Here is a 14354-nt window from a genome sequence, read left to right on the forward strand (position 1 = left end):
AAGCTCTGCAACTTCATGCAATCCCATTTGTCCAACCTTTCTTTGATTTGTGTGTTTCCGGGTCTCTATTCAGAAAATTTTGGCCTGAGCCAAGGAGACCTAGGGTTTCTCCTATTCCATCCTGTAATGTTTTCAGAGTGTCTGCTTTGACTTCGAGGTCTTTGATCCATTTGGAGTTGATTCTGGTGCAGGGTGATATATAAGGATCTATCTTTAGTTTTCTACAAGTAGTTAACCAATTTTTATGCAGTGAATTTTATAACTACACTCTCTCCTTCTTCTCTTCATTTGTCTACTTCCGTCCCCTTGATCCCAATCCCCCTTTCAAGTACCAGTTTCCTAGTGTTTATTTTGTTGGGTTCTGAGTCAGCCTTTCTAAGGACTTAGGCTGTTTTGAGTTCTCTTCTGAATCTACCAGAATTCAGTTAATACTACTTATCTACACTTGAATAGCACCTTGAAATGTTTACTTATATATTTATAGATTAATTCTAGGTTCCACGGGTAAGCTAAAGCATGCATCCTTTGTCACCCTGGGCCTGACTTATTTCCATAAGCTCATGGTATGGGGCTCAGAGAATATTCATCAGATAAATACATGGGATAAAAATGGATGACATGTCCTTCTTTTTCCCATCTGAAGCTGAGTAGTGAGTTAAAAAATCATTGACAAGAAATACTGCACCATCAAAATTTACCTCCTTGCTTAGCATGAGTTCCTTAGATAGAAACAAGAAAGATTTGGTCTAATGGTAACCTCTACTGATTACCAATTCCAGACAGAATCTTATTCTTACATATGGGCAGGTGTGTGTGCAAGCGCATGTGTGCATAAAACGCATGCCCTGATATTGAAGGTTGAACTCAGGGGCTTGCAGTTTCACTCATCTTTTGCACTCATGGCTGATGGTCAGTGGAGTCATTCTTCTTGTCCAGCTTTTCTGCTAGTTAATTGGACAGAATCTCAAGGGCATTTCTGCTTGTGCTGGCTTCAAACTGTGATCCTAACCCATATTTGTTCTTTTCTTCCAATGTTTCTTACTTTTGTTTTGAACTCAGGAAAGCCCAAAACTCATGATCATTCTGACTTCTCTTCCCAAATGCTAGGATTGTAAGTATACACTACCATCATTGGCTTCAAGGCTCTTTCTAACCAATTAGTTCAGACTCCAGCTGTGAAAGAGGTTCTGTTGAATCAGAAATATTTGTGTTAACATATTAACAAAGTACCAGAAATGAAGTTACAACTATATGGATGCTTAATTGCCATCTAAACTGTCAAAATAACACTAAAGCCTAATACTTGGCCCAATTCTGTTTTATCACTTAACTGAACTTTCAAAAAATACCATCTTGAAAATGTGTTAGATTGTTTACAGCATTATAGTTCAAGTAAAATGATGGTGTGCTGGTTTTCAAGTGACTGTGAACCATGCAGCTAAATATGGTAGCTCAAGCTTTAATTTTCTCCATAACTTTTCTCAGTCAGGAGGAGTGCAGTGTAAGACAAGATGATGCGGGAAGTAGGAATGGAACAGGAAATGTGTTCTCATTGTATTGCTCAAGCCCTTTTGAAAATTGCTTCTTTCTATATTTCTGAGAAATGCAACACCATCAATTCCTTGCATTCTCTCTTTGTCACCATCTATTATTTCTTAACTACTCAATTATCATTTTATTAACGTTCATTCCTTGCTTTTCTAGAAAAATCCAGTTTCTCTTCCTTCATTTTTTTCCTATCTGGTTAAATAGGTTGAAATGGGGAGGGAGGGTGGACAAAACCCATATTCATAAACATTCAATGATGGCAAAGGCAGTATGTCATGTGGTCTCACTATGTAGGTATGGCTTGAAACTCCAGATCCTGTAGCTTCAGCTTCCCAAGGGATGACATTAAAGGCATGCATCACCGCACCTAGCTGGGAACCACGACTTTCGAATCTAATCTGAGGCTATATCTACACAATGCCACAATAATCAGGTGAAAAATCACAGCAATACAATGGCTATCTTTAAAACGTATTGTATTCCAGGCATAGATACTGAATCTTTCCATTTTTGAATGTCTTTTATTTCTTACAGGTACATTGTGGGATTCTAAGTGACTTTCTTAAAAATTCTACAGCTGATTCCTTAGTTGTAGGATAGACTTGTAAATGAATACCTGGTAATTCTGTGACATGGGTGCTGCCCAGAGCTGGTATACTGTGTCTGTGTGGGGGGAAGATTTTCAGGTACTTGTCTGAGTGGAGTCTTGAAGAACAGGTAGGATGTGGCCAGGTAGACACTGGTGGCAGGAGGAATGAGGATGGCATTAGGAGGATGTGCCATATCTCAGACACTCTCTAGAATGTGCTGCAATGGCTAACAGTAACATTTTCATAGGTATTTCTTAAGGAATGCACCAGTTACCTGGGGCTTGTGAACATACCAAAGTGGAGTATAATGGAGGCTGGATGAGACATGGTGTGATTATATGTGGTCCTTATTAAAGACACATGATGTGGGAAGCATCATAGGGCAGCCAGCCTAGCTTGGTGGGGAATATGGGAGGTTGAGACCACTTATTAGGTTGCCAGCATTCAAATCAGAAAAGTTGTGGTGGTAAACTGAGGCAGTAGTGATGCAGAGAGAGAGAGAAAGATGGAGGTTGATAATTTAGGCAGTAGGAGTGATTTAGTGCTTGATGTGTAAACTTAAGTAGCAATCAGAGAGTCTCCAAAGACCACTTGAGGTTGGTGGGAATAGCATGTAGAATTTGTAAGTGAAACTAGGTGTGGGTGGTTCATGAGCATAATCCTAGCTCCTCCAGGGATTGAGATATGGAGGATTATGGTTTGAAGCCCAGCCTGGGAAAGAAAAATCCAAGAGCCTTCATCTCCAATTAAACAACAAAATACTGGGCTACAGATGTGACTTAAGTTGTAGAGCACCAGTCATGAGCAAGAAAGCTGAACAAGGGTGCAAGAACCTGCGTTAAAGTCCCAGTACCAGCACGCACGCACACACACACACACACACACACACACACACACACACACACACACACACAAATCAAAAACCAAAAACCAAAAACCAGAAAAGAAAATCTGTTGCAGCAAGGGCAAATTTTTACAGTACAATGAGGAGTATTATATAAGGTGTTTTGAAATAATGGTCCTTGACTACAAAGATGAATTACAAAGGTGATGTCAGTCCAAGATTAAAACACTGCTAATCAGATGTCCTTGTGAAGTATTTGCTGCATAAGGTTGTCGTGGCCTTTGTGAAAAATTGTGGTTCTCTCCGGCTTTTGAAAGAATGGTTACAAGCACATGTGTATGAAACCCACCCTTTGTGAATGCTTCAATTTAATTATTTAGGTTTTGGTTAGAGATTGACCAAAATGATGCCATTTGGATTCTGATGACTTCCACAGAGGTGAGGAAAAAAGGCCTAGAGATTTGTGGTCTCACCTAAGACTGTGAAAGGGCACATAGAATGTGGAAGAGATATGATGGAGCCTATGGCGCTTAAGAAACAGAAATGAGAGGATTACACATTTGATATATATTGCATATTTGACATATATTTAACTTTTAACTATTTAAATAAAGGGAAATGATTATGTTTTAGTCATCCAAATATTCAGAAGTATGGATATTTAATTTTAAAATTATTGTGCTTATACTGGAGGATGGTGTTCAGAAATTTTTAACTGTTAGATTATGATCAAAACTGACTGGAGACCAAGGAATGCTTTTAGGAAGTAGTTTTGAAATATTTACTGGGGGGAAGGGGTCCTTTACTTTCTTAGTTAGAGCCTCAAGAGGCTTTTGAATATTTGGATTGTGCTTCTGTTTAATTTGTTAAATTTTAATGTATTAAAATAAATTTAAACATTAAATTGGAAAGTTTTAGAATTTAATTGTAACATCCTAAATTATTTTTTGAAGAGTATTGTCTCTTGAAGTAATGAAGTAATTTGAAAATATTGACACATTCCCTTAGAAAAATAAGGAAAGTCACTTACACGAATATTATCAACTAGCTCATTACAAAAATCTTCATGTTTTAGGGAGCTGTCAAATTTGTGGTAGTAAGTATATTTTCTAAAATTCAATTTTTTTGCTGGAAATCTTGTTTTATCATTTGTGACAATTTCTGTCAGCTCTTTTGTTAATTTTGCAGGAAAAGTCTGCCCAATTCTACTGGAGAATAAATATTGTATCTGTCAGACATTGTCTTCAAATAAAGAAAAACCCAACAGGTTATATGAAAAAAGTGGTTATTTTATCTGGCTACTAAAATAGCTGCATAAATGCTTTTCCTTGCAGCAGTTTTTCTAATTCAAATAAAACATTTAAAACAGTTTGATTTTACTGTCAATGAATGGTGATAAAGTTCATTAGGTATAAAGTTTGACACAAATACCTTGTTGTATGGTAAGGATTTTGCAATTTTATCAACTATCTCTTACATTATCAGTGTAATATATATGGAATATATATTACATACATACATTTGTGTATATATGCACACATATATATATATGTACATATGTGTACATATATAATGGAAGAAACATTTTAATGTTTTTTGAAAATTATTTTAGCTCTGTAGCCCCCATGAGCAATCTCTGAAACTGTACTCAAATGAAGTCTTTAATCACTGCTGGTTTAAAATTATTCTGGTCTGAGCCATGCACCTGTGGCTCATGCCTATAATTCTAGCTACTCAGAAGGCTGAGATCTGAGGGCCACCATTCAAAACAGTCCATGCAGAAAAGTTCATGAGATTCTTATTTGCAATTAACCACCAGAAAACCAGAAGTGGCACTGTAGCTCAAGTGGTAGAGTGCTAGCCTTGAGCAAAAGAGCTCAAAGACAGTGTCCAGGCCTTGAGTTTAAGCCCTAGGAACAATACCCCCTATCCCCACCCCGCCAAAACAAAAAAAAGAGTGCCCTACAGAAGACAGAAGATACTTGATTATTCCTTTCTTTTCTTTCCTATTGAGATCACATGTTCTGTTTTAATTCATGCTGTGTCTTTTTATGCTTAGGTCTCGGATGTGGTTTATTATACACTGCAACAGTGACTATTACGTGTCAGTATTTTGACAGCCGCCGAGGTCTTGCGCTTGGCCTGATTTCAACAGGTATGTTTTCAAAATCAGTACAATATTGTCATTATTCACCTTCTAAATGAAGTTAAAAGTTACTAGGCCTCAATACATTCAATGAACCATTACCCATGAAGCAGAAAATGATTTTTACACTCCTAGAAGATTTGTTTTTAACCATAAATATTGGAAGTAGCTTTCAAAAAAATGCTTAAGACATATAAATGAAAACCCTGCCATATGAGATGTTCAATGTAACATATAAAAGAAAGATGCTGGGCTACTACACTGAAAGTCATTGCTCATACAAGCTTTGCTAAAAGAAGCAGGGAAACCATGAAGTCTATGTTTCTTTGGCTCTGGCTTACTTCACTTAATATAATTTTTTCCAAGTCTTTCCATTTCCTTATGAATGGTACAATATCATTCATTCTGATGTATGAATAGGATTCCATTGTGTATAGATACTATATTTTCTGGATCTAATCGTCCATTCAGGGACATCTAGGTTAATTCTATACCTTGGCTATGGTAAACAATGCTTCAGTGAACATAGTTGTGCTGGTGGCTCTAGTATGGCCTGGTTTGTGGTCTATTGGATAAATATCTATAAGTGGAATTGCTGGGTCATAGGGGAGCTCTATGTTTAGTTTTTTAAGGAACCTCCATACTGCATTCCAGAGCAGTTGGACAAGTTTACATTCCTACCAACAGTGTAGTAGTGTTCCCTTTGGGCCACATCCCCACCAGCATTTGTGTTTTGTTTTTATTGTGAAAATACTGTACAGAGGGGTTACAATTACATGGGCAAGGTAATGAGTACATTTCTTATCAAGCATTGTTGCCTCCTCCTTTGTTTCCCTTTCCCATCCCTTCCCATCCTCTCCCTCCCCCCTACCTCCTGCTTCCCCCCCCCCAGCATTTGTTATTGTTGGTTTTCCTGACAATTGCTATACTAACTGAACTGCAGTGGACTCTCAATGCTGTTTGATTTGCATTTATTTTATGGCCAGAGATGTTGAACATTTCTTCATGTGTCTATTGGCCATTCTTTTTTCTTCCTCTGAGAAGTCTTTCTTTAAGTCTTTAACCCATTTATTGATTAAGTTGTTGGTTTTTTGAGGGGTTTTTGGGGGGAGGGTTAATCTAAACACACTGAATGATATATATATATATACATATATATATATACATATACATATATATGCACACACACTAGGGCATAATAATTATATAGGACTCTAGTCCTTCACAAACTGAGGCCAAAGGAGGATATGCATAGGAGTGGTTGACAAAAGTTCAATAGCTATGCACAGGTGATCATATAAAATAATATACTATGAAATTAACTCTAAGAAAAGGAAGCAAGCAACATTTTTTAGTTGCCATTGTTGCTGTTTTTGCTTTCTTTTCCTTTTGTCCTGTTTGTTTGTACTTGGAAGGGTAAGGTAGGACACATAAAAGGTAAAACAAAGATGAACAAATACAACAGTGATACTCACTAGACACTATATGGAAAATGAACTGAGTATCTTATGGGTGGGGATAGGAGGGAAAAATCAGGAGAGCATGACGTAAGGGGAGACTTGGTTCAAAAAAAATTGTACTCATTACTCATTACCTGATTGATATACCTACAACCCTCTGTATATCAACTTTACAATAACAATAAAAAATAAAATAAAAAAGCAGTAAATGCAAGCCAGGAGTCACGGTGGCTCATGCGTGTAATCCCAGCCTTTGGATGGCTGAAGCAGGAGTTAACCAATGCATGAGTATATCCCTTACTGTTTTAGGTTCCTTGAGAGGCTGATATTTTCCCTCCCTGTAGTAGTGTACAACCTATGGTTGCAGGGTTGTTTTTTTTAAGATTAATAAATAATTTTACAATTTACAAATAATACAAGGCAACCCTGAAATAACTCTCCATTACTCTGGAAGAATTCCAACAACTTCCTTAGACTTTATCGTAAGATGTGACCTTAAGAGGGTCATTTGCCCTGTCACACAATTAGTGAATCAAAAGTGCTCAATAATTATCTGTTGATTATATTTAATGGTGTTTGACAACAGATGGACTGATTGATGAACAATGGGAAATAGTTTTCTCATTTTAAGGTCCAAATATTAAGAGCATTTTTAAATGTCAGACAGTGTGGCACCTTGTTAAAAACTTGTACAAAGAATAATGAAGGATAAAAATGACAAATGGAGCTGAGCGCCCAGTGGCTCATGATGGTAATCCTAGCTACTCAGGAGACTGAGGGTCTGAGGATCAGAGTTTGAAGCCAGCCCAGGCAGAAAAATCAGTGGAATTCTTATCTAATAAAACGAAAAGCAACCATTAAAAACAAAACAAAAAACAAAAAAACACCCCGAATCTGGAAGTATAGCTGTAACTCAAGTGTTGGAACACTAGCCTTGAGCAAAAAAGCTAAAGGACAGTACTCAGGCCCTAAGTTCAAGCCATCAGTACTGGCACAAAAAACAAAACAAAGACAAGATGGAGACAAATGAATAAACCATGAGTGAATGTAGGTAGCACTGTAGTCTGTGAAGCCACCATCTATTAGCAATTATTTCATGTTTGGTTTTTTTTGATGTTTTTAATACTAGAAAAATGTGCCACATTTACAATGAAAGAAGGATTAAATTTGCTGTATGACTTCTCAGTCGTCAGCAGAGACTGAGTAACCACCAGAAGATGGTATTTTAACTACCAGTAGTATATTAACATAGCCATCCATTAACATCTGCAGGCCAAGTTTTCCCCCCTTAGGGAATGAAGGAGTTAACTTGGAAAAATATTAAGAAGGAACAACAGATTCTCAGGGAAAAAAAGTGTTTCCTCACAACTGAAAGACACAGGGCCATTTGGTTATTGGCAAGAATTTTTAATGAGTTTTTATAGCAAGCATGTGAAATGTATAATCACCTTGTTTAGACTTTTTTAAAATAGATCTAGTTTTTCCTCTGATTGATACTTCCTCTCAATGATACTTAAATTTCAAAATAGTCAATTTTTAAAAAATATGCTATCAGAACCAATTGAAGACAGTATAAATGACATGGGTCGACATAACTTGGTATTCCAGTGTGTTTGGTGAGGTCAAAGCTGAAAGACAGAGTTATCCTGATACCTGTGTGCAGATCAGCATACTTTGTAATGGAAATACTCTATCAAATTATTAATTCATTAAAAGTATGAAAAAATAGGAAAAATATAAAAATATGAACTCAATCTTGTGATTCAGCAGTCAGTTTTAACTATCAAACCATTATAAATATTTAAAACTAAACTCTGTTATTCATCTCCAAAATGTAATATGAAAATTTGTCTGGCCAAAGGCAATATATATATATATATATATATATATATCGTGGAGTCTGGTATATAATAAATGCAAGGCAAAAGTAATTGCACAATGATATTTGCTAAGAATATGGGCTCCTAGAGTCAGACTGTCTCAACAGAATGTGAATTCTACTTATGATAACAGCTTTGTGATCTGTATCAAATTTCTCAAGCTTGCTAGGCATTGATACTTCATGTATATTCGGTATAATAATGGGTACAAGTCAATAGAATCATTACAAGGAATAACACGATTGTGCAAAACAATGTGTGTTACAGTACTAATTCTTTTCTTTTCTTTTTTTGCCAGTCCTGGGTTTGAACTCAGGGCCTGGGCACTGTTTCTGTGTTTCTTTTGCTCAAGGCTAGCACTCTACCACTTCTGGCTTTTTCTGTGTATGTGGTACTGAGGAATCAAACCCAGGGCTTCTAGTGGTAGAGGCAAGCACTCTACCACTAAGCCACATTCCCAACCCTACAGTGATAATTCTTAAAATGAGTATCCTATACGTCTTTTTTTTTTTTGTCTGTTGTGTCTTGAACTCTGGGCCTGGGCGCTGTCCCTGAGCTCTTCAACTCAAGGTTAACACTCCACCCCTTGAGCCACAGGACTACTTCTGGCTTTTTCTGCTTATGTGGTGCTAAGGAATTGAACCCAGGGCCTCATGCATGCGAGGCAAGCACTCTACCACTGAGACATGTTCCCAGACCCCATATGTCTTATGATGACTATTGCTAATATACTTGTGATTTTAAATTGAAGGCGAATGTGAATGCAAGTATAACAAATCAGTTGGATTGCCATAGTATTATAGCTTGTGCTGAGAACCCTATATGAAAAGGAAGAGATTAAGACTAAACAGCTCCCATTTCCTTTCTAGGTTCAAGTGTTGGCCTTTTTATTTATGCTGCTCTGCAGAGGATGCTGATTGAGTTCTATGGGCTGGATGGATGCCTTCTGATTGTGGGTGCTTTAGCTTTAAATATATTAGCCTGTGGAAGTCTGATGAGACCCCTCCAGCCCTCTGGCTGTCCCTTACCTGACAAAACAGCTATGGAAAATATACCAGATAAATACTCCATTTACAATGAAAAAGAAAAGAACTTGGAAGAAAACATAAACATTCTTGACAAGAACTACAGTAGTGAGGAAAAATGCAAGAATACTTTGACCAATGGTGACTGGAAACAGGAGATACTATTTTATAAAACCTCTCCATCCATGGCACACACAAAAGAGCCAGAAACATACAAAAAGAAAGTTGCAGAACAAACATATTTTTGCAAACAGTTTGCCAAGAGGAAGTGGCAATTATATAAAGTCTACTGTGGTGAAACTGTGTCTCTTTTTAAAAACAAAGTCTTCACAGCCCTTTTCATAGCGATCTTTCTTTTTGACATTGGAGGTTTTCCACCTTCATTACTTATGGAAGACGTAGCAAGAAGTTCAAACGTGAAAGAAGAGGAATTTGTTATGCCTCTAATTTCCATCTTGGGAATTATGACAGCAGTTGGTAAACTCCTTTTAGGAATACTGGCAGACTTCAAGTGGATAAATACCTTATATCTTTATGTTGCTACTTTAATAATGATGGGCCTGGCCTTGTGTGCAATTCCATTTGCCAAAAGTTACGTCACCTTGGCTGTACTTTCTGGGATCATGGGCTTTCTGACTGGTAATTGGTCCATCTTCCCATATGTGACCACGAAGACTGTGGGAATTGAAAAATTGGCCCATGCCTATGGAATATTAATGTTCTTTGCTGGACTCGGGAATAGCCTTGGACCACCAATTGTTGGTAAGCTGTTTATCTTAAAGTCAACTCAGTTAAACTGTTCTTAAGAATTGAACCTCCAGTTACAGATGTGATGTTTAAGTTGTAATAAGAGCATAGATTGGCACAAAGGAAATCTGTCTGGAATATTTCAAGGTATTAATTTATGCAAGATCATTTTGATATCATTGAAAAAGCCAACTGACCTTTTTGTTCATTCTTACTTGGGAGAAAGTCAAAATGCCTGGGGTAATTTTCAGCTGAATGTTTTTGGAAGATGCTCTTTCTCTAGACCCAGTTCACCGGGTACTGTATACATATCCTGATCCTGAGTGCCTAAAAATGATGAAATCAGGGAGTGTGCTTCTTCTATGAAACTCACTTTTTTCCTTATATCTTTTCAGGTTGGTTTTATGACTGGACTCAGACTTACGACATAGCATTTTATTTCAGTGGATTCTGTGTCCTGCTGGGAGGTTTTATTCTGCTTTTGACATCTCTTCCCTGTTGGGCCACATGCAACAAGCAACTCCCTAAGCCAAGCCCAACAACATTTTTGTACAAAGTCGCCTCTAATGTCTAGAGGAATATTGGAAGGCACTGTTTTATACCATAGAACAAAACATTCTCAAGCAAATTCTCTAGAGTCATGACTGTTTTCTTATAGCAAAATTTCTCTGTGGCTGATTCTAAAGGAAAGACTTTTTTAAAAAAAATCCTAATTTTTATGTACTGTATGTATATCCCTTAGATATTCCCCCCATTCCCCGCAAGAAATGAGACGATTCTGTTTTACTGTACTTCATTACTCTTTAATATTGTAAGATTTTGACTACCCTCAGATGACTTTATTCTGTGTACAGAAATAAGGATTTGCTGCTGACTCTGTAAGTGCCACTGCAAGGCTGAAACTCCGCAGGGTCTCTTCTGCTCTAAGACTGATGTAAGCCTCCCCATAGGCTAAATGGAAGAGCCCCTTGGGAGGAATCACTCTGTGCTAGACTCGTTCATCAGCAGGAGACCTCAAGCCCTGACATTTCCAGAAATAAGAGTGGTTATGAAAACATTCTTAAGGCTTGCAGTGGAGCAAACTGATCACTTTATATAAAGGCAGTTTAAATGGCCATCCTCAGTTTTCATTCTGCTTTTGTTGTTCCATGAAGCACCCAAGTGTGTTTGGGATACACTGAGCACAAACTGTTTCAATTCCTAAGGAGTTGGCCTAGATGTAGGCAGAACTCCAAACAGAGGAGTAGCCAGGCTGTTTTTCTTCCTGGTATGCCACTAGACCCTTGCTTACTTGTGCTTGTCAGCGGTCCCTCAGCTGATGTTTCCCAGAAGTGCTGATTTTACCCATTTCCAATTTGGAAATGCACTTTTTTTTTCAACCATTCCATTTGGCAAATGGGAAACTCCATTTGCTTTGGGCACAGTGGGAATGGATGAGGAGTCCTTGACTATCTTTTTGATGGAGCATGTATTTTCTACTGTCAGATTTTACTACTATCAAAATTTCTTTCAGGAGCAAAAGTAAAGAGTAAGTGGTGTGTGTGTGTGTGTGTGTGTGTGTGTGTGTGTGTGTGTGTGTGTGTGTGTGTGTGTGTGTGTGCATATGTTTACGGGGAAAGCATAACCTCATGTAAGCTTAAGGATCATATCCTAGGAAGAGAATTATATTTACTAAATTGACACATTTTTTTCCCTAGAGGAATGGGTTTTAAACTTTGGTATACATATATATACATATATATACATATATATATGTATATATATGTATATACATATATATATATGTGTGTGTGTGTGTGGTGTGTGTGTGTGGTGTGTGTGTGTGTGTGTGTGTGTGTGTGTGTGTGTGTGTGTGTGTATCAGAGTTCTATGTATACTTAAAAAATATATATTTGGGTGCCTGGATTTAGAAGTTTCCAGCTAAAAAATGTAGGCTATAATCAAGGACCTATCAATCTGTGTGTGTCAGTATTGGGTTTAAACTCAGGGCCTCAAACTAAGCAAAAAATGCTTAGCATTTTTGCTCAAGGCTGGTGCTCTACCACTTGAGCCATACCTCCAGTTCTACAGATCTATATTTTTAACAAGCTCAAAGTGATTCTGATAATATTGCCTAGGTTAAGAATGGCTATTATAGGCGTGGTAATAGAGGGACTTGGGTATAGCCCAGTGGCTTAGCACTTGCCTAACATGTGTGAGGTCCTGGGTTCACTTGCCATCCATGTGCACACATGCAAAGAATGGCAATAAAGAAACATTTATTAAAAAATAAACCATGGGGTTAGGGTTTTATAAACAGCTAAGTTCTCTTTAGGCAGGGACACCTTCCCATTGTGCCAAAATTATCTTTTCATTTCTTTTGAAATAAATCAGTTTTATACTACTCTGCTGCCTTTCTTCAAAGGCACCAGAAGCACTTTATTAGCATGAAGCCTCACAACACCTGTGTGAAGAAATAGTAGGACTTTCTCATGTGGAGAAGACCTGGAGCAGTTACCTTGCTCACGAATGCAATAATGGGATTCCAAGGCACTTTGGATTTCTTCTCCATACTCCAGACTTCTGGAAAGATTTCTGTACCTCATTCTTTAGTTACTGTCAAAGATAGGAAATAAAATAAATGACATGTAAAAGAAAAAGTCTACTTGTTCTTTTTATGCCTCGAGAATCCTTTTACGTCAATATTACATTTAAGATATTAAGTAACCTGAAAAAAAAAGGAAGTTTTTGACATCACCACATTCATCCATTGTGATAATTGTCGAAGTGTATCTTTACTATGTCTACTAATATCACCAGATGTGTGCACTCTCTAGGGAATGAGTTTTAAGTTCCAATAAAGTATTTTTGTTTGCGTTGTGTCAGTATGGTTGTTTCTCCTCTTTGATTTTAGTTTCAGTTACACTTGAATTGTAAGCATACATGATCTGACTCTAGAATTTCATTATTGGATAAGACCTGTTCAAAAGGAAACTTGCTTAACTACTTTGACCATTTTCCCCCAAACCAATACATCAGACCTATAGTCTGCTAAGAGGAAAAGGGGACTGATTTTCTCCTCGCTGAAGTTCTTAATGATTTTTTTCCTTTAGATGGTATCTTCCTTCTCAGGAGGAGAAGATCAGGAAGATCAAGGTTCAAAACCAGCTTTGGCAAATCGTTATTGAGACTCCATCTCAACAAATTAGCTGGGTATTTGGGCATGGCCTTGTCATTCCATAATGAATTGGAACATGGAGGTCTGAGGCTGGCCTAGACAAAAGCATGAAACTTTATCTGAAAATCAACTACAGGAAATATGGCTCAAAGTAGTAGAGTGCCTGCCTAGCAAGTCTGAGGCCCTAAATTCAAAAACCACCAAACAGCAGCAAAAAAGAATTTGCAAGATGTTCCAAGCTTTTAGTTTATATCTCATAGTAACCCTGTGAGTTAGAGATTATGACTCTCAGTTTATAATACAAAGTATAATTATCAAAATAGCATGATCATCATATTATAAAAGTACAAGCAATTTCCAGACACAAAATGAGAATTCTTTTTGTAGAAGTGGAGGAAAGCACTTTGATTTCCAACATGACTAAGGAATGATGCCTACTTACGAGGGTTGCTTCAAATTAATTTTTTATGAAAAATCAGCTTCCATTATTGTGCAAATAATAATTTAGGATGTCCATTTTCCAAGAATTGAAACTACACTTAATAAATTAAGATACATTAACATTGATTACAATGGAATCTTTCTTTCGCTACTCACAGGTATTTGTGGATGTTGGAAATGCCTTGAGCTGAGTCTCAGAAAAGTAAGGCATGAGTGTTTGCCAGGAACCCTCTCCTTGATTGTGGTTGTACAACAGATTTTGGGGGGCTTTCTTTGCATCCTTCCTCTCTCCTCCAGCATCTCTACATAGCCAGGTGGTGATCTAATTCTCTGTAGAGAATCCTGTCATCAACTTTTAAAGGCCCAGTGGGAACAATCCCCAAGGCCTGGGAGGCCTCGTTTTGGGAGGTCAGACTGAATGGTATGTGCTGGTGGAGAAGTTTCATGACCTCAAGTAACCTCAACTGCCACCAATCTGTATAAGATTATGAAGCATGAAGAATGTTCAAAAGAATG

General features: G+C 37.4%; 1 protein-coding gene across 3 annotated transcripts in view; it reads left to right on the forward strand.

The window, feature by feature from the left end:
• Positions 1-13104, forward strand: part of Slc16a9 (solute carrier family 16 member 9) — a 46612-nt gene extending 33508 nt beyond the window's left edge. For all 3 annotated transcript variants that reach the window (XM_070021056.1, XM_070021055.1, XM_070021053.1), the window contains 3 exons: positions 5042-5137; positions 9338-10255; positions 10636-13104. In XM_070021056.1, the coding sequence (XP_069877157.1) occupies positions 5042-5137; positions 9338-10255; positions 10636-10814 (1193 nt within the window). In that variant the 3' untranslated portion in view covers positions 10815-13104. The remainder of the gene's footprint in view (positions 1-5041; positions 5138-9337; positions 10256-10635) is intronic.
• The last annotated feature ends 1250 nt before the right edge of the window (positions 13105-14354 follow it).

The sequence above is a fragment of the Dipodomys merriami genome, unplaced genomic scaffold, assembly GCF_024711535.1.
Source record: "Dipodomys merriami isolate MVZ:Mamm:240054 unplaced genomic scaffold, mDipMer1.0.p SCAF_14, whole genome shotgun sequence".
NCBI classification, from domain to species: Eukaryota; Metazoa; Chordata; class Mammalia; order Rodentia; family Heteromyidae; genus Dipodomys; species Dipodomys merriami.